Consider the following 24443-nt stretch of genomic DNA (forward strand, 5'->3'; position numbering starts at 1 on the left):
AGTGACTTGCTCTTGAAGTATGTACTTTTGGGTTTTTGTTTCTATTTAGTCTGATATAAAAAGAAATTCGTGTTCAGGTTGACTCAATATCAACCAGCTTGGGTAAATCAAAGGGCCATGCTACTCTGATCTATGCAATTAGGATCCTCTGTTTTTTTTTAATGTGATGCTCATATTCACTTTGGTACAGTGAACTGGAAAAGAAAAGAGTTCTAGATTTCAGCAATTGCTATTGCTGAATTGCTGCAATTACCTTTTCTTGTAGGAATGATTAGTAGCTTATGATCAGCTCATGGCTAATGTGTGACATACTTAACCCAAGATCAGTTTGCAAAAAAAGCAGAACAATGGCTATGAAGCAGGTCTTCTGTACATTTTGACAGAAAAACACATCAAGACTAGCAATAATGTATGGATCCAAGTGATATTTACCTATTCTTGCTGTTACATCTAACATAGTAATATTTTCAATTACATTTTCTACCTTTCCAGCAAGAATATCACCCAAAGATTGAAATAATTTCTGAAACGACAAATGATGGTGATTCTGCTTTAGAGGAAAGCAATAAAAACACATTTGAGGACTCAGTAGGAGAAGCTGCAATATCCATTTTTTCAAATGTGCGTAAGATCCATAAAGAGCAAGAAAAGGAGTGCTTGAGACCCCTTGTTAAAGAATTCTTTACAGAGCCTTCTTATTCAGAAGAAGACAAACCAGCTAAGCCCAGTAAAGTCTTGGTACAGGAGATTACCCCCCAACTTCCTAATAACCTACTGTTGTCATCAGTCTGCAGTCAGCCAGATGACCCCAGCCAACAGGAAGGGGGCAGGAAGATCACCATTGCTTGCTCTGGTAAGATTTCAGCCGTGCAATTAATCACAGAGAAGAATGGGTGGCACATACGTGCTGACATTAAGGATGTGTTGAGCTCTTGTGGAAAAAAAACAAAACAAAACAAAACAAAAAACTGTAAGTCCACAATGTAACTTAACAATCACCTCTGCTTTTTGTTTACATAGGAATCCTAATGAATTAAAAATTAAAGCATTCTCTTTTTTTACACGAGTCATTGCTGAGTTTAATCTAAATGGTTTTTAAAAACTGGGTTCCACACTTCTATTTCCAGAACTAGAAATCACCAGTGAGTTTCACCTGCCTTTAATTTGCCTTTTAACAGGGAGCAGTAGTGGTGGAGGAGTACAGCAGCTGACTGAAGGTGAGGAGTGTTCTCATGAACCCCATGATGACACGGGCAGTGAGAGGGGATTAGACTGATGGCTTTCAATACAAGAGATCATATCTGGAGCATCATGCCTGGCTGACTGCGTATGGCTGTTCTCAAGATGCAAAGCTCAGCAATGGAACTGCTTGTTAAAACAGACCTTACACTTATTATAAAAACCCAGTGCCTCAAACAAGAGTATTTCAGTCATTCAGCACTGATGTTGCTCCAACACATGACCTTCAGGGCAGGTAAGGAGTGCCTCGTGTTCCCCCTTCCAAAGGTGCTCCTCTCTGGGGCATACCAGTAGAAGTGAGGGCACTTGTGTTTTAAGGTTAAATTCCACTCTGTCATGTCCTTTCCTTTCCATTGCATCCTTCTAGAAATGTTTCTTCTGTAACTTATGGTTTATTACTTAGTTTCAATCCATATTGCAACACGTTTCTGTCATTTGAGCTAAATAAATATTCTACTTGTAACCTATCATCAATACATGTCATACTGGGTAGACTTTAATGACAAACCAAGATTTTAAGGGTCAAATATTCATAGACACTGTGATAGTTCACACAAAACCAAATGCAGAAATAACGTCTGAGAAAGGAAAATATGATTTTACCTTTTAAGGCAATCTGTGGTGGAACATTACTGACGACTGCCATTTTAATGTTTTTTTTCTCTTGACAAAAAATGAAACAAAAATAGCCAGCCAGTCAGTGGTGGATAAATTGGGTATTAAAAGCAGACTAAAGGAATTCTCTGTTCAGTAGCTTCTCTTTTATTCTACAGTTTTTGTGCCAAAGTGCAGTGGAAGAGCAGCAACTCCTGGAGGGTTTTATTTCCTCACAACCCCCCTTCTTTTATTTTTTACTTTCCTTCTGAAGTAGAGAACAAAATTCAAGGAACTGAGAATCACCAGAGGGTGGTGTATCCTCTGTACACCACAATATCAACAGTAATAATAATAACAATAATTAATAATTTGAAGAAATGGCCAACTCTGGGTCAGTTCTGCTGCTATGGCATTCTTGCTCACATTTTCCTAGCTTGAAAGTGGTTATTGAACAGTGCTAAGTGGCAGGAAGATGGAGGTGGCTTCACCTTCACGAGCTGACATTGTGATAGAATCAACAATTGGTGGCAATGTGAGGAGTAGAGGTGACTTTGTTAAGCCAAGTTTAGCTGAATGTCTTTTTCTCAGACTTCTCAGATGTGATAATTTGTAGTAAATAGAATGGAACAGACCTTGTAGGCATACTCTCTTCAAGGAAAAGTTACTACGCTTTTGTTGAATAGCTGTACTTGCAATTAGCAATTAAGGTTTAGGTGCCATCTGGTGGTGAGAATACTGCTGCTAACCACAAAGCACAACTGTGGCCAATGCCTGAAGGAAGATGATGGCACAGTTACTTTAACTTCGGCCATTTTCCACTTGTCACCAGTAAAGGCACACTGTGAAAATCCTTGGTCTTCAGGAGGAGCAAGGGGTGAGCAAGTGCCTGCGGAGAGCAGGCCTGACTTAGAGCAGCCTTACAGGAGTCTTCACAAAGCTGAATATCAGTTTTAACACAGATGATCACAGTCCATCAGTGGGTCAGCCAGTGCATCATCTCACAAGTGAATGTTAAATTTCAGAATGTTATCGTCACTTACCAGTCCCCTCTGATGGGAAGGGGAAGATGAGTAAGGAGAAAGGGGGAAAATGTGAGTAAATGCCAGCATGAGACTAAATGAGAAAAAAAAGAAGCATATTTAATTATTGTTTTCTGTAAAACTTTACAAATGTACAGCATAGTGCAAAAAAACCCACCAAACACACGCAGTCTCAGCACGTCATCTTCAAGTAAATTAACAGTGTAAAAAGCCAAGGAATGCCGGCCTGCTTCTTCAGGAGTGGCTCTCAACGCTTTCCTGGACGTTACCCTCTCTCCATCAGGATCCAAGCTCATGTTGACAGTAGAGCAAAAAGCCTAAAGAAAATCCCAGGAACCACTCAGGAGCAGCTGCTCACAGTGCTTGCAGTCTGTGTACCGCAGAGAAGTGCTGCAGTGTAAGGTGGGGCCAGGCCCCTCGGCCCCTCGCAGCTCGGGCTGCCCCTCCTTGCAAGTAGTTCTCCTGAGGTGGTTTGTGTTTCAACCACAAATGGACACTGCAGTAAGGCATCCAAGCACGTGTCTAACTTTAGGCATGTGACAGACTTGATAAAAATAAATGAAAGCTGCTCAGAAGTTTGAAGTTATGCACGTGCTTAGACACCTTACTGAACCCGTATACATTCAGTGCTAACATGAAGGAATTGAGCATCTGAAGGTTCAAAGAAAGACATAAATCCTGAATGAGGATAACATACCCTGTCAGGTGAGGAGAGACAGCACACAGCTTCCCATGAGAAAGGAAGCAACCGGACTGCAGCTCAACAGATCTCCATTGGTTCAAGTGACAAAGTACAGAGCCAAGTGGGCCTGATCTAGATGAACTCTCTGAGCACAAATCTGCCAAAAAAGAAACATTGTTCACGCTATTCTCAAGAACACCATCTAAATACCAGGCCAGTGGGGGCTGCCAGGTTTTTCCCTTAGTCCTGAACAGACAAACAGTGGATGGAATTAATTCAAAAGTTCTCACAACATCACTCTGCCAAGAGTGCCTCCAGGGTGATGATCGCCCCTCATAGCAGCCAGCTGGCAAAAATGAGCGTCTGAATTGTTCCCATCTGCTCACACGGTGATAAATGGATGGAGCAAAGAGCTGTGACAGGAAAGTCCATTTAAAATACGCACATCTTATTTAGGACATTTTGAGCCTACGTTCATCTGATCAACCGTATATTTAGGTGGATGCTGCTTGGCCATTCTAGACACTCAGGAATACAATTTAGTACCAAGAATCAACACGGTAGTGAAAGTTGGCAGAGCAGTTCTTCCAATGGAGTTGGCGTGGCTTACACGTCCCTGCCTGAGCCCTTGGAAGGCCTGAGTTAGGTGAATTTCCTGTGTCTGTCCCACTGCTTTTGGGTAGCTTTCTTAAGGAAAAACAACTCAATTAGAGGATACTGTGATAAATAATACATTCTCATTAAAACTACAGAATAAAAAACAAAGCTCTGCTTTGTTGAGAAACTCAGTTGTCAGAAACCACATGAAAGAGGAAGATTAAATGGGCCTGTAGAAGCTGTTTTCAGATGCACAAAATGCAGAAGAAAAGTCTCTGGGACATGGTGCAGTAACTCTTCTGCGTTTGTTGGACACTGAGGAAGTACCTGAAGCTGAGAGCCCTTCTAAAAAGGGGCTCAAATCAATTAAACCAGTTCATGAGATTTCATACATCAACAAACCTACAGGCACATCTCCAGGGGTTACAGAGAAGGTCAAGGCCGAGGAGAAACACCACTGGACTGGACACGAAATATTTCTCCAGCACAAAAACCAAGAATAAACCAGTCCTCTTTGGAAATAAAAAACTGTGGGTGCAGAAGACTCCATCCTTTATTACAAGAATTAAAGCATGGGGTGCCCTGCCTCTACATTGCAGAAGATAAACTGGGGGAAAAATAACCAACAACCCTTTCAACTCAGGATGGGATGTTGTGGGGTGTATGATGCCTGCAGCTCCCCTTGGAGCCAAAAGCACCTCCTTGGAGGGATCACTCAGGAAACTATCTTCAGCACACCCTGAGGGAGTTTCATGTTCCTGCTTACTCTGGGAAGACAGGGGAGAGGCACAAACACATCCCATCAAAAACAGAGAATAGATAATAAGAGTATTTCTAGAGCATTTGTCTGGCACTTAAAACTAATCTTGTATTGAAACAATGGCATTCAGAAGGGTCATGCATCTCTTTGCTGACCTGCGCTGCCCTATTAACATCCCACAGTTTGTTGCTGCAGACACCACTTGGGATTGCTTTGTTCTGTGAGGTCCCGATGAACTTCCAAGCTACTTTTCACTTCAATTTTCTTAAAAAGTTTGACACCTGTAAAAGCATTTTGAAGAAAAACAGCTCCCACCACATTCCTGCTCCACGTGGGAACAAGCACCAGAAGCAGCATTTTGTTCTAAGACTATGATCCTGAGAGCCACTGAGCCTATGAAACACTGAGAGCCAGGGACAGGGCGTGCAGTGCAACAGCTACTGACCGTTCCAATCTACTCAAAAAGAAAGGGCACGACAACTCCCTTGTGGGTTTCTGAGTTGCTTTTGGTTTTTTACATTCAAACCTGTGGATGCTTGGGTGTGTGGGAGGGAGATGATGCCTTGGAAGTGACATCACTGGTTGTTATCAGTCGAAGAGCTCAGGTTTAAGGGGATATCCCCTCGGACACCCCCGGAGGACAGATAGGAAGCCATGTGTTCAGATGGAATATACAGCGATGAACTTTCATGTAAGCTGATGATGTCGTTTCCAAAGACTGACTGCCGGTCATTGAGGAATTGCTGGGAGCTTTCAAGGAGGACGTCTTTCCCTAGGAATACAAACAGACAACAGAAAACTCAGTCCCTGGAAGGCACATTACAGCATTTATGAAAGTAGCATTGAAAAGGGGCAAATTCCTTCTGCACAAGGAGGGGAAGGACCTTGATCAAGGCAAAAAGTGCTCGGAAACATGTGAGTCCAGGGGTTCAGTCAAAAGACCATTAATCTGTGGAATTCTTTCCAGGTGGCCTAGGTGGGTCCTGCCTGAATACTGAGATGCCTTACGGGAGACATTGAGAGGTGAGTAAGAGACTCTTTCAATCTGGAACTGTCTGCTTTCCTTGCTTTTGCAATAGGAGACCTCCAGCAATTGCCTTGTTATTCCAGCATCGCACCCCGTGTGGACAAGAAAGGCTTCGCAGACAGGAGATGCACCCCTTGTGTTGTTCAGCCCCAGCCTGCTGAATAATTCTCTCCAGTGTTTCTGGGCATTAATACCTTCGTTGTTCATGTAAGATGAAGGTGGAGGCTTACAAGCTGAACTTACAAGCTGAACTGAAGGTGGAGGCTGGAAGTCCATGAACTACACATCAAAACCCTGCAGATTGGGATCAGGTGGCAATGGCACCTGAACAAAGCTAACAGAACCTTCTTTCAGATCTAGCCCAGAACAAATACACATGAAAATCATAGTATATCACTATTCCATGGCCAAGAAAACATTTCTGGATTCATACCAAAAGTTAATGACACACTTTTTCAGAATCGCTAAGGGGGGCTGGATGTTCAGCTGAACATTCCTCTTGAGGAGTGGTAAAAAAAAAGTCTGGTGGAAAAGAGAGATGCTGCTGTCAGCTATGGGAGCCCTGGAGCAGAAGCCAGAGGAAACACGGGGCCCATGTAGCTCTTTTCACCCCGACAGCTCACTTAGATTGCCACATTGCTCCTAGCTGGTAAGGAACAGGCAGAGAAAACAGAATTAATGCAGATTTGATGTGGACCCAACCAGGAACAGAGGTCATTTGGTTACATTTAATCTCAGTTTATTTCCCATATTTTTGCCTCTTCTCTGTAATAACTCAGTAGTTATTGCTGATGGCAATCATGAAAGTGAAACGACCCTCCGGGTGGCAAATGACTAGTGCTGGGCTCTGCATCATTACAACCCCATCCCCAAGTCTGCAAGAGCTGCCAGTGCTCCTACCTGAGCAGGCATTGCTGAACGATGGGTTGAACACTTTTGAGTTCAGCTCAGTTGCATTCTTCTCCATATCCACTGTGAGCCGCTGCATCTTGATGCAAAAATACAAACTACGATGTACAGTTATACAAAGACAGGGCAGCTCGTTAGAATCAGGCCGCTTCTGAGAATCAGTGCTTACTGATGCTGTGTACCATCCGCCAGCAATGTGTGCTCTGCTCCCCACCCTGCTTCCAAACTCAACTGCTGATAGAGATGCAATCCCCCACTCGCACTGAAGCTCTCATCACATGAGCAGGCCAGGCTAGAGCTGCTGTGGCTGCACCAAGCAAACCCACCATCCTCTACAGCAAGCAACAAACACAGAAAGTGTTTTTCTTTCCATTTGTTCATTCGTGGTTACCTTTACATAAAACCAGCTTTCAGCTGTCCAGTACTATGCTTCTAGGTGCAACGTGCTGCAGACATTACTCACAGTTTTGGTATGCTCATAGTTTTCTGCAGGACTCAGAAGGATGAGAGTGAGCTGCATCCTTAGGTGCTGCAAAATTCAGTGGACGTGAGGAGTGAAGCACTGAGTACTGCGGCTTCCTCCCAGCAATCCATTTTAAGAGACCTCCCCTTGCTGCAGGACTTGCAAATACTACCTGTCCCTGCAGAGGCCCTCAGGAAATGGGATTACCTACTAAATTCTCAATTAATAAACCTAAACCTACAAAGGCAAGTGATATCATGAAGGAGGTTTAGAGACTTCTGGCACTTCATTAGAAAGAGATCGCACTTTGCATGTCTGTACACATGGCAGAAACACTCAATCTTTATTCCACCCGACTGGCAGGGAGAATCCACCTCTGGTCATGGAGGGCAGAAAAATAGTTGGGAACCTCACATTTCCTTCACTTTTTATTTAATCACCATATTCACTTAAGGAACATGTGCGTCAACATCAATTCCCAACAAATAACACCAAACTGGATTTCTCCTCATTTCTTCCATGTGTGTGCATTACCACACTCTCTGTTCTGGCTACAACATAGCATTTCCTTAGCTAGGTCCGAGCTCTGCTTACAGGAAATTCTGCTGCATGTTTACATTGGTGTTATCTCAGAAACCCATCTCTTACCGGGGACAGACCAGCTTCCATTTCAGACAAATTGCACTCACTCATTGGTAAGTTGGGATTGAAGACCTGTTTGGAAAAACACACCACGATGGAACTCACATCAATTTTGCAGAAATTGAACAAGTGGGAAAAGGAGCTGTGTTCTGGGGTACAGTTCTATGATTCATTCTCACTCAGTTGCACCGACAGAGGAAAGTGTGTCAGTAACAGGAAAACACCTCCTAACAAGATGAGGAAACAGAAACGAGCAGAGCCAGTGGCAGAGGGCGACTTGAGAACAAGCACCACAGCCCACCCATCCCACAGCCCCACCAGGGCCCTCCCTACTGCCCAGGGCTGCACTCACATCCAGGAGGCCTGCAGACTCCAGGCCGTACTGCTGGCTCCTCAGCAGCAGCTGCAGCCCCTCCAGGCTCCAGTCGGGGCCCTCCAGTGGGTCTGAAATATCTGTTCTGAGGAAAGATGAGGGAAAACATTGCCATAGATAAGGCTTGCATGGATACAAAGCAGAGCTAAGCAACCTTCATATCTTTGAATGGAGTTCAGTACAGCCAGCAATCAGTCATGAGTAGTGTTCCCCAGGGGTCGGTGCTGGGGCTGGCCCTGTTCAATATCTTTATTGATGAACTGGACAAAGGGATGGAGTGCACCCTTGGTAGGTTTGCAGATGACATCAAGTCATCTGAATTGGTTGAGCCAACTGGATGAGGTTCAACAAGACCAAGTGGTGGGTTCTGCATTTTGTATACAACATCCCCATGCGTTGCTACAGGTTGGGGGCAGAGCAGCTGGAAAGCTGCACAGAGGGAAAGGATCTGGGGGTGTGAGCTGGCAGCCAGCTGAATGGAGCCATGGGACATGGCTAATGGGCATGGTGGGAGTTGGCTGGTGTTGGACTTGGGGATCTCAGAGGTCCAAGAGCCCACTGTCACCCTCAATTCATATGATTTCAGCATTAATCCCAGAAATATACCCCAACAGAGCATGAAGGGGACAGGCACTTGACAGCCAGCAAGTGAGAGAACTCTCCCGGATGCAGGACAGAGCTCACCAGCTGCACAGGATGATTAAAGTCAGCCTCCCTTTCCCCCAATAATGGGAAGATCTGTGAAACACACGGGGCTACAGCTCTCCTCACCTGTCCAGCAGTGCCCTCCTTCCTCTCCTCTCAGGGGGCTGTGAGGTTCCTGGGGGGGCCACCCCACAGCTCCCTTTGCCCTCAAGGACAGACTGCACCATGGCAACTGGAAGCACAGGGGGCTCGGGGCAGGCCCGGCAGCCAGACAGCGGGACATCGGGCTCAGTGGTGGCCTTCACCCCGGGGCTGGCTGGCTCCTCCTTGATCAGCATGAGGCACTTCTCCCTGCGGCAGAGACAACACTTAGCTCCACACACACTGCTCCAGGTCACTGGGAAGGGCAGCAGGAGCTGCTAATATCTGGGAAGTGCTATACAGTAAAGGGTCCTTCTACACAGAAGGGCTGTAAAGAGGCTGGAATGAGCTGCCCAGGGTGGTGATGGAGTCACCGTTCCTGGAGGTGTTCAAGAAATGTTGAGATGTTGTACTGAGGGACATGGTTTAGTGAGAAATATTGCTGGGAGGTGGAAGGTTGGACTGGATGATCTTGAAGGTTTTTTCCAGCCTTGCTGATTCTATGATTTTGTGATTCTATGATCAGAAACATGCTCAGTTGGAATGTCTTCAGTCACTGCATCAGTCGTGGTTATAATGAATTTACCCCAGTAGATTCATCACTCTTCAGATGAGTATTGGACTCGATACAGGTAAGCAGGCACTAGCTAGAGAGGGATTACAGATAAGGGGAAGTCTCCACCCTGAAAACAGCAATGGGATCGGTGAGACCTCCCCATCTGGAACCAGCGTTGGACCAGTGAGCTACCCAGAAATCTCAGTGACACAGGTGGCCAGTCAGGATTTGGAGCAGAAGCTATTGGGGTCAGACAGCCCCAGTCAGATGGTCACTTGTTTGGAAGCAGAGGTTTGTTTTTTTTCCAGTGGGGGCACTCCATGCTATTCCTACCACACATATGACACTGAAGGCTCAAACATTACAACCTCCCACATCAAAACTTATTCTGTGCCACTGGCAGAAAACTATCCAGCTCCCTGGGAAGCTGCGCAGCTGCAGCCAATGGCACACGGACCAACAGGCACAGGGGATGTGAAGCAGCACCAGACTGTATTATTTTACATCCCACCAGCTCCACTGCGAGACAGTGCAAGAACAAGGTCCCACCTATGGGATGGTATATGACACTACACAGCCTTCCCCTGCATTTGTTTTTAGATCACCTTTTCTTCTTGTGGTGGGAGCTCACATTGCTGCTGCAGCAGCATCACACTCCTGAGGAGCTGCACAGACACAGCACGGATCAGAGGCCGCCAGATGGCACTCAGAAATTAGCTGAGATCCTTCTGCTTCAGAAAGGCCTTTCAGCACACAGTTTTTTACCTGGAGCTGGTTAAATGCTTCTAGCAACTTTAATGGTGATGTTCTCAGTTATTGGGTGGATTTACGGGCAGTTCCTAGGATCAGTTTCTTGCCTATAAGCCTGAGAAACTGTTTCCACGAGTCACCAATCTGCATAGTTTCCACTGACATCGTTGTGTAGCTGTTCTGATACCAGCCCCAAATACACTGCACGTCTGTGGCAGGAAGAGATAAGCACTAAAATGCCCCTGCATTCAATTCCCAAGTCGCTGGGACTTCTTCTCAGAAAAGATGTCAAGCATCGGAAGTCATGATGCAACCCTTCTGTTCTCATTAGCAGAAAGATGTACAGTTTGATTTGGTTGCTTCCTTGTCAAAGCTAAGAGGAAACTTTCTCAACAAGCCCCCGTATGCCCCATTCTCTTTGGTTTTACACACAAATACGTTTACCTGTCATTATCAGGAGGGGACTGCATATTTATTACGCTGGATGGTGATGCTTCAGTAACGTCAGATATGATGGGTCCTGCAGCCATCGCAGGGCTGTGCAGACAGGAGGCGGGTTCTGTCGATGGCTAAGGGGAAAACAAAGGAAAACAGATTTCTCTTGCTGAGGCAGTAAAGAGCAGAAGTAAGTCAGCTGGTTCTCCATGGGCTCAAGAAGGGGAAAGGCAGCTTGCTGGTTTTGTCCAGATCCATCTTCCAGAACTCCTGCCCAAGCAAGGACCTAAAGAATGCCACTCTGTTTTGTAAACCTCTTCTCTTCTTCACTGCCACACTCTTGCCAAGCTCTTACTCTAGCAAACCATACTATTGCTTCAGACATTCCTCCCTGCATGGCCAAAGAAACCCCCCGAAGTACACCCACCGACTGTATGAAATAGGCATCATGGAGGGCGTCTGCAGACAAATGCCGGCTGAACTTGGACACCTGTGGAGCTGATAACCCACTGTCAAGCATCAGAGGCCTGGAAGAGAAACAAGAGGTTTGTTGTCCCAGTATGTACCAACCAAGCCAGTCCCTGGCTGCTCATACAAGCAACAGCCTTGAGCCAAGGGTTGGTTTCCTGGCTGCTCTTTATTTCCTCAGCTGTAATGTATGCCTCTGTTCAGTGCTACAGAGCATGAAGGGGAGCAGAGGATATCACCATTAAAAAGGGCCTTTAGCAGCCATGCAGAGAAAAAAAGGTCTGGGTCTTACAGATCTTACTTGAAAGAGGAGAGTGAAATGTACAGAGCACAACTTCTTTCCCACATAAGGAAGAAATGATAGCAATACCTGTCCCTACAGTCAGAGCTGGCTGCAGAGAATGCAAACCTGAAGTTTAGGATACCCCCCCGCAGAGTCCCCGGACCCCTGTCTGCACAAATAATTTTGAAACGATTTACAAGCTTAAGAGATTTCTGTAACTTGCAGTGAGGAAAGCCTTATGCCTCAGCAACATTATATATTTTTCCATTCTGGACTTCTGCTCTGCAGCCTTATGCACAGGTATTCACAGTGCTACCAGCACGTACATTGCACTGGGACGCCTTGGAGACAGACCTTAGTGTTTCCAAGGAAGCAGAAGCACAGCGCTGTGCAAACTGCAGCCGGCTTGTATCAGTGCTAGGCCAACACATTTGCTGTGCCAATCATCCTGTGCTCTTCTGCCCCTTTCAGAACAGTCTCACTAATGGTTTGCTTCTTTTTCACAGCAGAGGTCTATGACAACTGCCCAGCCCTGCTTCCATTTCCAGTGGGAAATTAGTTGCCCATACAACCAACACGGAGGCCCTGCCCTTTCTTCTTCCATCGGTGACTGTTCCCATCTTTCCCAAACAGAGGTCATAAGCTGACACAGTGCTTCTCTACAGGCCGCTGAATGGGGCATGTCAGCAGGTCTGACTCGGCAGTTCAGCCCATTCATTCCCCATCACCATGGTGCCCGGTCCAGTGACCACCCGCCTGCACGAGCTGAGCTTGTGCTTTTAGCGAGGGGGCAGCATTATGTGCACGCCCCACACCAGGGTACTTACAGCTTCCTTTTTATCCCAGCGCTGCCAGGGCTTGATTGGAGTTGGCCAAACAGAAACTGAATCAGCTGTCAGGAGAGATCACAGTCCAGTGTTAATCAGCAGTGATTCAGCACTCCTCACTCCCACCTCACACATCCCTCCCTCCTGACACCACTCCAAATCCAGGAGCAGCCATGAAATATAGGAGCCAAATTGCAGGAGGAAGCCTGAAACAGGACTCTGGGATGTTAATCCACTGTGCACGAAGGCAGCAGGTTGCATGTGCTCAGAGCTCTCATGCCAATGCATGCAGAACTCATGGAGCCCGATCCAGTAGGGCACCGTGCATGTGGAGGTACGCAAGCAAACAATGGATCAGGCTGCCCAGGTTTGGGGGGAGTCATCATCCGCAGAGGTGGTCAAGAACCATGGAGATATGGCAGTGAGGAACATGGGCAGGGGACAATACTGGTGCTAGGTGGACGGTTGGACTAGATGATCTTAGAGGTCTTTTCCAACCTTTATGACTGTGCGATTCCTAGGCCTGGAGTGAGACTTGGCTCCTTCAAAGCCCTCCATGAAATCTAATAAGGTCTTTGCAAGGGAAAGAAGAAACCTCCCATAGGACATCCTGGACCCTGGAGGGAGGTCTCTGTCCTTTTGGTTGAGTGTTTCAGCCCTGTGAAGTTCAGTGCTGATAGAACTGACAACAAGTACGATGCAGGATGGCTTTGGAGAGGAATCACTTAGCAACGTTTTCCCAGGTCAGCTCAAGCTAAAGCTCTGCTTTGACCTCCTAACAAAGAGAGCATTATTATGATATACCACAGCTGCCTCTTACTCACTCCTAAATGTAACAAAACAGAGTTGCATAAATGCCTCTACAACAAGCAGAGTGGCTGGTCTGGCCTCAGAGCTGGAGGAAGGCTGGACGGCCTCGTGCATTTCCATTTAGTCTTATGACTGATGCCACGTGAGGGTCAGAATGTGGCTCCGGGGGCACTGAGAAACGTGACATGCACAGTCACGTCAGCACCGTATTGGAACCACTGGAGAGCAGATCACACTAGAGTTTAAGGGAGATAGCTCCTCTACATTGTCAAAATATTGAAGGTGGCCACTGAGGAAAGGGCTAGCCAGTTCTGCTGCTGCAGTGCTAGCAGCATGGGGAGGAAAGGCTTGGGAAGTCTGAAGGCATCGAGACTAGCAGAACAAGGATGGTATTGCATAGAGCAGTCAGTGCCAAGACCACCAGAACAAAGACGGTATCACACAGGGCAGGCAGTGAGGGCTGTGCTCTCCTGCTCAAGACTTGAATGGAATAGTGACTTCTAACATCACAGCATGGCCTGGCAGTGAAATGAAAATCATAGAGCAAAAGTTGCTCCATGCATTGTTGGTGACCATTGCCCACGGGACACGTAGGAACATCATGCAATTAGAAAGATAGGAAAACACAGACACTGTGATATCAGTGTGGAGAAGATGATGGGACAAGAAAAATCAGAGGAGGACACGCACTGTGCAGTGCACGTGAGTTGTGGTTTGTATGATCACTACCTTGTTGATCACCTTCTGTTGCTGCGAGTGGTTCTGCCGCAGAGAAACAACCTCCCTCCAAAGGACTTCGTTCTGCCTGAAAGTAAAACAGAAACATCCCAACAGTCCACGGTGCTGCCACGCTGCACAGCACCCAGCTCAGCAAAGTCTCACTTTGGGTCACTGCAGATTTGGGTACTTGCAAATGTCCCAGCCATAGCCACGATTCTTTTCCTTGTTTTTCCTCAATTTTAGAACTACAGACCAAAATTTGGAGGAGAAGCAAGTAAAGAGAAGCCACCACATGTATGGGAGGATAGTAGGAGGGCATGTTTTTTGGGTTCCTTTGTGAAATTTTTGGGCCAAACTCTGAATCCCTGCCAGTTCTGTGCTGCAAATGGCTTCACCAGCGAATTTATCTCAAGTGTATGAATGCAAGAAAAACTGTCAGGCCAGCAAAACCTATCATATAGGTACAATTTATAAATACTTTCGTTTTACATCCTTTGGGTGGTAATAGTCTTCCTAATGTGGACTGATGCTATAGCTGGGAAGATAAGGTCTGTGGCTTGAAATAGCAAAGCAGCTACCCCTATATAGTAGCTTATATAGCAGGAATCCCTGACAGAATTCCTTAAAATTAAGTAAGAAACAAGCCTAGAGGAAAACTTCTTTTATTTTCTACTGTACCTGGATTTCATAGCGTGATTTCACACACATGCTAAGTGTGGGAAGCATTATAAATTGAGTAAGGATTAAAGGCTGAGCTATCGCATTCAGGTGGCTGGGAGGTCAGGCGACCACATGGAAGAAGTGCAGCATACACCTTTCTTGCTCCCACATAACAAAGAGAGGGGCCCAGAGATGTAAATGCTTCAGCTGCTTTTGTGTCCTTACATTCTTTTGTCTGGTCATATGTACTGGATGTGGAGGATAACAGTGATAGATTTCTGACTTTAAATAGTTGGATGTGGTACCACTGTATTTCTGCCAAAGACCCTCCTAGGTTTGACACTGTGTCACATATCTCTCTCTGCCTTCACTTCTATCTGGAGGAAACACAGTTGTGTCAGTCTCCAAGACTCTTCCTTCCTGTGTGGCTTCCTCTGTGCTTATCTCATCTGTGAAGGGAAAATATGGATGAAGAGATAATGTCTACCTGTCATAGAAGACAGAGAGGCTAACGATTAGGTTGTGTGCTGTAGCTCACTGGGAGCTCTGCACAGAAATCCACAAATTATCATCTCAGCAGATCCAATCCCTCCAACCAAACCAGAGGTCAGCTGTTCAGATGCAGCAGGTCCTCTTGCAGCACTCTGAAGGTAACACTCCTGCATCAGCATTTGCTCTGTTCGTACTTACTGCTAACAAGATACATAAATAACACCAACTCATTTCTTCAAAGTTAGGGTATTTAAGCAAAGAGAAGATTTTTAGCTCAGTATGTGCTCCCCTGGAGGCAGCTGTGCTAGGCTCCTCCTTTCAAGCATTCCCCAAGACCATTTCTCAAGAAGCAAATGCCTGCAAAGAAGCAGCCCAAGTAGGGTTCAACTCACTGCTTCATGTCCTGCATTTGGCACTCCATGTTCTCCTGCTGACTTCTCAGGATCTGTACCTCATACAGCAACCTGCTGAGGTCCTCCTGGCGCATCTTGGTCTCCTCGCTTTTTACTACTGACACCTAAGGAAGAAAAAGGCAGAAGTGGGCTTCACCAGCACCAGAAGGGCTGTGGACAGACAGAGCAATGGCTGTGGCTCAGGGGCAGGACTCCCAGAGCCAGACTGGTATGCTGGCATACACAGGGAGGCAATGTGTTCACAAGAGTCTGGGTATTACTGCAAGGGCCAGTGAGATAAAATGCAGCAAAGAGCAGGAAAAGTGCTTCCATACAGAGGGCAGTTGGCAGTAGGATATTGTAGGATATTGTCCACTAGGCATGCATTTCAAATCAACTTGGAAAAAAAGGCACTTTGAGGAACAGGAACACGCTGAACTAGGTCATTTGATTAATTGTTTCAATTTTGTGTAACTGTAACTGACATATTACACTTTGATTTCTAGGATGTTTTTGTTGTAGTTGCTTTCTGAAGTCAATAGGTTACTTTCTTGAAGTCAATTAGCCCTTCTTGGAGGCTAAGAACAAGTTAGAAGACAATAGACAGGTGGCAGGAATAGTTTATTGCCTCTAAAGCAACAGGAGGGGAGTGCTGGGGATCCAGGAAGAGATGTGTCATACTGTTCTAGAAAAAGATGATGTTCAAAATGCCAGAACGGTCAGAAGCAAGCCTGGCTGCACAGCACAGAGATCTGTGGCACTGGGCAACAGAGCAAAACAAACCAACAGCTGGTGACAGCCAATCCCTGCGCTCACAGGACCCTTGTCACAGCTGAATGTACAACCCAGGCTGGAAACCACACTGCAAGGTGAAGTTTGAGTTACGCCAAGCAGCCCACAGCATGCCAGGCTGCGTTTCAGAAAAAAACAAATCTGCCTTTGGAGAACTGTCAAGAGAGGAAAGCAGCTGTGGCAGAATGCACGCAACGAACACGTCTCAGTCACAGAGCCCCCAGCGCAGTGCCCCTCACCTTCCTCTTGATGTGCTCCAGGAGGTGCTCGTGGCCCTGCAGGAAGCAGAGGTGCTGGAACTCAGTGTCGTCCCGCTCGGGCTTGACCAGCCCCCCCTGCTCAATGTTCACCACCTTTCTGAAGCCATCTGCGTGGAAAGGGTGGGGGTGAAGAGTCAGTGGGCCCATGCTCTCCTCCCAGCCTCCACCAGAAGTGAGGGAAATCTACGTTGGATACCTCTTTGAAGTTCTGCAAGGGTTTCTACATCACACTACCCCCCCTCAAGACTGGCATCGTATTCACAGTATGCTTAAATTGCAAAGGGAAAACTTTACTGAGGAACTTACGGAGTAGTGACTGAAAGAAAGTAGCACTTCAGAAAACTATCGGAGAAGATGCATATTTCATACAAACATGGTCTAGGTGTCACTAACAGCTACGTGCAAACCTCTGCTGAGCGGTGAATGTGTCCAGTTAGCATGGCTTGCTGGGTGAAATGCTGTCCGACCTTAGCTGAGCAATATGACTGTGAAAACAGACAAGCTGGGGGCACACTACGCTCAAAGGAAGCTGTTTCTGAGGGAGCTTTCACGGTACTGAGCTGCCAGAAAAATCCCCATATGGCAATTAAACCAATCAAGGAAAGCGGAGAACCTGGTAGCTGAAATTTCTTAGCCACAGCTTATCTAACAGAAATATCATGCTAGCATCTATGGAAGAATCTATAGATCTCCTACACAAGAATTTCACTTTCCTGGGGTCTAAGAGGAATGTCCTCTTTGGCAAAATCAATGATGTCACAGTGACGTGCATACGTGGGCTCCCAATATCTCTATCTACAATTCCCTTCCACGCTTCCCATCCCAGCCTTGCTTTCTCTCGCTCTCCCCATATCCCACGAGACCCACGTGGGTTGAACTTACACATGTTCAGCTGCCGGACGAAACTGGCCATGTTGTTGTGTTTGAAATACTTGGGCAGCACCTCTTTGGCAAAACGTCCTTGGTCAAACACATGGAAGCTGGTGCCATTCTGCAAAGGCAGTAAGGACAGAGGCAGTTAGAAGACTGCAGGAGGAGGCCAGGAGGAGGTGGTTCCCTTGGGTCCTACAGCAGGACGAGTTCTTCTCTGTCACCTTGAAGCTGCAAAGAGTGACAACAACTTTCAGTGAATGATGCTCCCCTTTCAGTTCTGGCACAGACGCATTTTTGATCCTTTTTGACTGCTTTTTCAGATCCTCAGGTGTGAGAAAAAATCTTTTACATCCCAAGTGCTCATAGCTCAGAATTGCTGCCCTTTCTTGTGTGCACCTCACAGAAACACTCTGGTGTCCAGAGAAGGTCTTGGAAAGTGGAAATTACCATTACAGTCAATGAAGGTGCTGACACAGGTCTGTCTGTGAACCATCTGCTCCAGAGCACAGCAGCCCTGGAGGGAGCAGTGCCTGGAGACATGGCACAAGAACACAGCAAAGCGTGAAATCCTTGGGGGTACCGCTCTGATGCAGACGCTCTACACGCCTTCTCTGGGTTATTTTGGAAAGCACACAGTCACAAGGGCAGCCACAAACGTGGCTGAATATGGCATAAGGTTTTAGCAGTTATGCTTTAACAGCTCAGGCTAGCAACATGCATTTTAACTTGATAAAAGTGCTGCTTCTGAGGATGCATCACTAGGATTTGAGACTGCAGCCCACGTGCCTTCCCTTGCTGACCTCCTGCCTGGCGGACACACTGCGCTGCAGCTGCCCTGAAGTGTTCTGCAAACACAAATCCACATCACCTTCTTAAGGGACAGAAGAACTGGCAATGCATTCTCACCTGGTCTTGCCATGCACCCACCACCCACCACACACCCCACTGGCACACCGTGCCAATTCCTGCTGTGTTCAGGCCCTTCTGCCTGTTCTAGCAATTAACCCTGCATGCTCACAATGCACAGCCTTGCTTCTTGCCTCAACAGTGCCCTCTGACCAGGGTCCTTCTCACTGATCGTTGCCACACAGAGCAGAAACAAAACTCACTGAGTGCTCAGGAGATTGACTAACAATCTGCCCATCAGTCTTGGCAGATGGTTGTCCCAACTGGTTCTGACAGACCCACAGGGCAGAGACCCTCTGCTATGTGACAGTTTATTCTGTCCATACGGGTCCTATTTATCAACAGCTCTGATTACATCCAGAAATCTTAGCAAAGCTCGCAGCCTCTCAGCTCTAACAGCACTGACAAGGAAAAGGATGCAACGTGGGAATCTCAGACAACTGCAGATGATCTTAGAGATCTTTTCCAATCTTAAATTGATTCTATGCTTCTCTGATCTAGAAGCCTTACCCAAGAAGACTGCTGTCTGGCTGCAGGAAAGCAGAGCATGCGATGGAAGGTCCAAAATAACAGCTGACCTGAAACCGACATCAGGAATACTGCACATGTAACACAGAGAGGACTGCTTATACATACTAATATTTAGTTCAAAAGTCCTTATTTAAAACACAGAGGTTCCAAGTGGCCATGTACTGCCAACTTCAGAAAGCCCTGAATAACAACACAACTTAAATTCCATCTCAGGTTTTGAATGAAAGCTGCACTGGACACAAACACATGGCAAAAATACTGCTTCAGGCTTTTCTCCCCAACCCCTTTAAATTTGCTTTTGTAACAGATGCCTTTTTTCAGAGGCCATGCTCATGCACACAACTGATCTGATAGCTCCACGCTGGAGACAAATCACAGCACCATTTGCAGCAAGCCTTACTCAGGTCAAAAGCATAATGCGGTTTCAAAACACTTCATGAGAGGGACAAATTAATCATTTTTATCCACTGATTGCACTTAAGTAAATTAAAGCTAAGGATGAGATAAATAGGAGCTAAGATAAATAAGAAGCCAAACCAAAGCAATCTATCACTAGAGGAGTGGTACAGACAAATACACACATCACCACAGCCATCACATGAACTAGCTGAAAAGGTGAAGTTCTTCCAAAACGCTGGGCAATTTGAAGTGCCAATCTGAGACCCGTTTGTGTTTCAGCTTGTGGTCCAAGGGCTCCTTATGGCAGCCTGCTGCCTGCTACCATAGCACAGGCTGCTAAGAGATGCTTGTGAAATCAACCAGTCATCACTGAAGACCTTTAATACCTTTGCACCTTTTCCAGAAAACTTTGGGGAACTGAAGCAAGGTGAAAAACTTTTCTCTCCTAAAGACTCTGGATTTTTTAAAGGCTTCTGTTCTAAGACACCCCTTACAGCACTCGAAGTGAAACCCAGCATTGGCTGCACGTACCGTACTCCAGCAGATGAGGTGGTTTGTTTCAGGATCTTCCACCAGTGTCCAGAGCTTGGTTAGGAAGGCAGGCACATTGCTGGAGTAGCCATCCATCACCAGGGAGCCGGGTGAATCCTGCATAGCTTTCCAGTGTCCCGGCTACACCGACCCCATCGCTGTCAGCGCGCCAGCCTCCCTGCACGTGCGTGTGTCCGACAGAGAATGAACCACTGAATTTTATCCCGGGCCAGTAGAAAGTAGGCTCCTGGGAGTCACATCAGCAGTGCCGCTCTCCCTCGTAAAAACTCAGCACAATGCAATGGCATCACCAGCCCCAGAGAACAATACACAGAATGAAAATGCACCACAGCCGATCTCGCAGAGCTGTGAATAAATACGCAGCGTCATGCAGAGGGAACACGTGCTGTGCACCTTGCACCGGGAGGTCAGCAAGGCTGCGGGTTGAATCCACCCGCTGGGAGCCTGCGGGACGCCCCGGCTCTGCCACCGCCTCTGTCTGAGCGCTCACGTAGTTTTATTTTGGAATTCTCTTGCCCCAAAGCTGGCCGGTGGAGGTGAGCACAGCCTGGCCAAGAGCCCAGAGCTGCACGTCTTCATCAAGGGTTTGAAAAGGCAGAACTGTAAGTTGGCTTGGCTACGGGTCTCATCCGCCAGGACAGCTGGTCTGGCTCTTGGCTGACAAAAGTGGCGGATGAAAACAGCTACATGCGTAACTGCGAGAAAACATGCTTTATTGTTATCACTCAAAATCCTTTAGATTGCTCTAAATATTTGCTTGCAAAGGGAGCTTTATGCCAGGACCATTTAAAATCCGAATCTACTCTTCAAATCACAGCTCATCAGAATCCTTGGCACAACCACACAACATGCTCATCCTAACTCAGAGCCATTTGCTGCTGACTGAGACAGGAAAAACTGTAAACACTGTTGATTCTCCTAAGAAACATTAACAATGCAGTGAAAGCATAGGTCTTTGCCAAAGGCATTCAAATACCTGAAAATGTGCATTTCTGAGAAAGAAAGGACAGAGAAGGATACTTGCAGGCTATGTGTCTTTCTTCTGACCTTACCAGTGCTCTTTCTTAAGTGCTTTTCGTCCTGCTTACATTTTCTAACATAACTCAGCTCCTGTTTAAACCATTACAAAGTGGAGGTTACCTGATAGCTGGATACCAGGAGAGCTCATCATCACAGAAATTGCCAGAAGAGAAATATCAAGTTTGGAGGGCATTTTCCATCAGATGACCACTGCCTGTCACTATAGGTGAACTCATGTGGCTAAGGACCCCAACAGACACAGAACACCTGCACTGAAGCTGTTGTTTCCTTAAGTGTCTGCCTAAATAGTTGCTGGGTGCCTGACACGGTGTGCTTGACTTTGAGATATGCTTAAAACATAACATAAAAATTAAATGTCAGTGTGATTTCCTGTAAAACTTCACAAAGGGTGAACACGGCATTCCCACTATTGCTAAATAGAGAACACAAAGAAGAGAAAAGACTTGTCCTCTCCATTCCATTAAAAAAAAATTAGAAATAGGTAATTCAATTTCTTTGTATGGCCACTGACCAATCACATTTGAGAACAAATGCTTCATCTGCTGAACAGGTGATCCGGTCACCGAACTGCCACTGGTTTCCAGGGGTGCCGTTCCTTGGTGACCTTGAGAGTGTATTGCTTCAGACAGGGACAGTGCGTGAGGAACGCTTCCACCACCTCCTTGCTGACCACACAGTAGCAGTGGATCTCCATCAGCTTCTGGCAGTGCCTCGCCAGCTCTACTAGCGAGGAATTCAAGTCCTCCGAGGATGTGGTTTGGAGCGTCAGCTTCTTCAGAGTACTGCTGTAGCTCTGGGTGATAAACCTGATCTGATCTACCATGTAATTGTAGGTGTTCAGTTGCAGCGTGCTCACAGGTATGTTCTGCTTTAGGATCCGTGGTATCGTGCAGCCAGGGACCGTATGATCGAATTCGAGGTCTACACAGAGTCGAGGATGTTTTTGCCTGACAGCAGCCCACAGCTCTTCTGAGATGACTGGTATATATTTGTCCAGGCGCTCACAGAAAATGTCTAAGTGGGTGAAAGCTGCTCTTTCTGGCTTGAGCAGCTCCAGAAATACATCATTGGACAGGCTGGCATAGTAGACCCCCAAGGCTGAGAGTTTGGGACACACACTGAGAACTTTCCTAACGGTGTTTGGTGCCACATTGCACACCAGGGTACGGTTGTTGATGAACAAACTTTGTAAGTTTGGGTTGGTGGCAGCTAGGAGTTCAACAAGCTCCCCATCGAGAGTAAAGGGCATATTTCGAAAATCAACATGCTGAAGATCTATCTGGGTGTTAGTGTTGCACATATTCCGTATGCTCCGCAGGATGTCCTGGCCAGAGTAGAAATAGGGGTTCTCCCCATGGCATGCAATGCACAGCTGCTGCAGCTTGTGGTTCTGCTTTGCCAGCACATCCAAGATGCGCATCACGTTCCTGCGGTTGACCTCTTTGGATTGGTCAAATCTGATCTTCAGGTGTTTGATTTGGCTGAGGAACTGGCACAGGCTCTGCAGCATGCCCTCCTCATCCTCTGAATCACAGCTGGAAGGGTAAAACAAAAGGTCAGTCACTGCGGAAGGTAAACCGAGCAAACACAGAGCAGATTCTCTCCTTTACTGTGTTCTGGCAAACACCAACAGATGACACACATTTCTCCTCACTAGATGCCTGGCAAGTCACTGTAAGGCCAAACTCTGACCGAGTGAGGGGGAGAGAGGAGTTGGCCTCCAGAAGGACCACTGGGGAGGTAAGTGCCACCATGAGGATGACAACCCAATAACTTTGTCTCTTGGTGATACAAGGAGCAACTTGAAGGGACTTACCTGAGAATGTAATACTTCCCGTGGCACCCAAATCATCAGCAGTTAACATAAAAGCCCACACTGCATAACACCATTTTCTCTGTTACATAAAGAAATGCTAGTCAAGAAATGTAGCCACACACACAAATCACAGCTAACATCAATTAGCTGTCACAGCACAGCGCTGCACATCTTCAACACGCTCTGATACGTGATGCTCTTGTTACACCTGCAGAGATGCTCACGCTTCAGAAACCCATTCCTCATACCTGATCTCCGTGAAATGCCAAACGGAGCTGGAAGAAACAGCCCCAGCCCACTGCTTGCACACCTGGAAGGCTGTGTATCTATCTCGAAGAGAAAGGTAATAGAAAATTTGGATGAGGATTTCCTCTGGGATGCAGCTCCACGGGTCAGAGGCTGGAGCAAGCATGCTGCTGATTCAGTTGGGTTCAAAAATTGGGGAAACTTCCAAAACTGCAGGGAATTTTCAAACAACCCTGTTTAAAAAAAAAAAAAAAAAAAAAAGGAAAGAAAGAAAAAAGGAGATATTTAGCATTTACATACAAAGTCAAACCAACGCGACTGGGTCACAAAGGGGGTCAGCACTATTTTCAACTTGAAACTTCACCACATTTTGAAATTCAGCACAAAAATAGAGGAAATCCACTGGCCGAATGTTTGCACACTATTTCCAAACAAGCCTAGAAGCTGGGAAATACTCTTCAAGTATTAAAGATGTCAGATCAAGGCTTTGGGGGAAAAAAAGTGCATTTTCCTGCAGCAAGGGCTTTGCTACTGTAAGTAATAAAAATGCAAGAGAATTTTCTAGTGCTGCTGCACCGGTATGCAAAAAGCTGAGATAGATTTCTCAAACTGAGTGGAAAAAAACCTCTTTGCAAGCAGAAGCTCTACACAGAAAACAGCCCCACACATCCATTTTTGTACCGACTGTGAAACAAAAGGCCCACAGCAGAATGGGGCAGCTTTATTGCAGTGACCCTTCCCTGTAAGAAGACGTGGCGGCCTGACAGAAATGTTTTATTACTCTTAATCCACTCATTATAAGCCCCATTTACACAAGTCTGACTTAGAAGCGGGAAAGCACATTTTGCTTGACCTTCTGTGTGAGCTATGAGCACTGGGACAAAGGCTGAGATTGATAAGCTCTGAACGGAACGGTATTTTTCATCCACTTTTCTAGATTTATTTTGCATAGATTAAAACCACCGCATAAAATCACCGACACGAGACAGCTTCTCAATCCCTATCGCGAGGTTTTTAAACGGCAGAGCCGCGCAGCCTTGCAAGCATCCCCGTTCCTGGGACAGCACTGGGGACGGCCGCGTCCCAGACAGGGGACAGCCTCCGGGCCACGGAGCCAAAGCAATGCTTCACTCCCGCGGCTTCTGCCCTATGCCGGAGCGCTGCGACGCAAAACAGCACAGCTCAAAGCGGAGCAGAAGGACGCGTTTTTTTTTCAAGAATCCGCCGCTTTGAAGCGTGACTCATTGCCTTTCAGCGTGCGACGCGGCAGCGCAGCATGTCTGCCACCCTCGCAGTAACAGCAGCTCTTCCCCATCCCCTCCCCCAACGAGGAACTCAGCCCCGCTTCCTTCCTGGGAGCCCGCTGGTTGTTGTCGCTGTTTCCTCTGCCGACGAAGCCCTCGCCCCTATCCGCGCTCCATCCGCCCGCCCCGAGCGGCTCGCACCGGGGCTCGAGGCGGCCGAGCGCGGCGCACCGCCCGCAACGCAACCAGGGCTCCCCGCTCACCCCCTGCGGGCG

General features: G+C 46.8%; 3 protein-coding genes across 16 annotated transcripts in view; 1 reads left to right on the plus strand and 2 right to left on the minus strand.

The window, feature by feature from the left end:
- Positions 1-8077, plus strand: part of DNAAF1 (dynein axonemal assembly factor 1) — a 20309-nt gene extending 12232 nt beyond the window's left edge. For 2 of the 3 annotated variants that reach the window (XM_042834703.1, XM_042834704.1), the window contains 2 exons: positions 493-853; positions 1179-1713. In XM_042834703.1, coding sequence (XP_042690637.1) covers positions 493-853; positions 1179-1276 — 459 coding nt within the window. In that variant the 3' untranslated portion in view covers positions 1277-1713. Of the gene's footprint in view, positions 1-492; positions 854-1178; positions 1714-5882; positions 5939-6025 lie in introns of those variants that run through there. The other variant, XR_006171441.1, reaches the window with a different exon arrangement.
- Positions 2087-20434, minus strand: HSF4 (heat shock transcription factor 4). 9 transcript variants are annotated; one of them, XM_042834706.1, is made up of 15 exons: positions 19801-20434; positions 17443-17551; positions 16540-16667; positions 15509-15633; positions 13974-14049; positions 12435-12499; positions 11284-11383; positions 10866-10990; positions 9101-9325; positions 8309-8414; positions 7963-8028; positions 7315-7380; positions 6843-6930; positions 5442-5687; positions 2087-3971 (listed from the first exon to the last, which is right to left on the minus strand). In XM_042834706.1, exons 1-14 carry the CDS (start codon positions 19921-19923, stop codon positions 5491-5493), a joined length of 1599 nt encoding a protein of 532 aa, XP_042690640.1. In that variant the 5' UTR covers positions 19924-20434; the 3' UTR covers positions 2087-3971; positions 5442-5490. The 9 variants fall into 9 exon arrangements, 6 of the variants coding, with proteins under 6 accessions (XP_042690640.1, XP_042690643.1, XP_042690639.1 ...); XR_006171443.1 differs by having other exon boundaries at positions 2089-3715; positions 3849-5687; XR_006171442.1 differs by having other exon boundaries at positions 2089-3193; positions 3574-5687.
- Positions 20435-20517: 83 nt separating this feature from the next.
- Positions 20518-24443, minus strand: FBXL8 (F-box and leucine rich repeat protein 8). 4 transcript variants are annotated; one of them, XM_042834713.1, is made up of 3 exons: positions 24432-24443; positions 22927-23157; positions 20518-22397 (listed from the first exon to the last, which is right to left on the minus strand). In XM_042834713.1, the coding sequence occupies exons 2-3, from the start codon at positions 23088-23090 to the stop codon at positions 21422-21424; spliced, it is 1140 nt and encodes a 379-aa protein (XP_042690647.1). In that variant the 5' UTR covers positions 23091-23157; positions 24432-24443; the 3' UTR covers positions 20518-21421. The 4 variants fall into 4 exon arrangements, with proteins under 4 accessions (XP_042690647.1, XP_042690648.1, XP_042690646.1 ...); XM_042834714.1 differs by lacking the exon at positions 24432-24443 and adding an exon at positions 24173-24377; XM_042834712.1 differs by lacking the exon at positions 24432-24443 and having other exon boundaries at positions 22927-24377.

This window comes from Centrocercus urophasianus, unplaced genomic scaffold (genome assembly GCF_019232065.1).
Source record: "Centrocercus urophasianus isolate 14NV4802_14NV808 unplaced genomic scaffold, USGS_Curo_1.0 seq_49, whole genome shotgun sequence".
Taxonomy (NCBI): Eukaryota; Metazoa; Chordata; class Aves; order Galliformes; family Phasianidae; genus Centrocercus; species Centrocercus urophasianus.

What these genes read in the sequence shown, in the direction of transcription:
- HSF4 (XM_042834706.1), bottom strand. Translation starts at nt 19,923, where the DNA reads ATGCAGGATTCACCCGGCTCCCTGGTGATGGATGGCTACTCCAGCAAT. An exon ending in TCCCCTCCTGATAATGACAG is followed by an intron (nt 9,326 to 10,865) that starts GTAAACGTATTT and finishes TCTCTGCCGCAG; the next exon opens with GGAGAAGTGCCTCATGCTGA. An exon ending in AGGAGGGCACTGCTGGACAG is followed by an intron (nt 8,415 to 9,100) that starts GTGAGGAGAGCT and finishes ATCTTTCCTCAG; the next exon opens with AACAGATATTTCAGACCCAC.
- FBXL8 (XM_042834713.1), bottom strand. Translation starts at nt 23,090, where the DNA reads ATGCTTGCTCCAGCCTCTGACCCGTGGAGCTGCATCCCAGAGGAAATC. An exon ending in TGGCATTTCACGGAGATCAG is followed by an intron (nt 22,398 to 22,926) that starts GTATGAGGAATG and finishes TTACCCTTCCAG; the next exon opens with CTGTGATTCAGAGGATGAGG.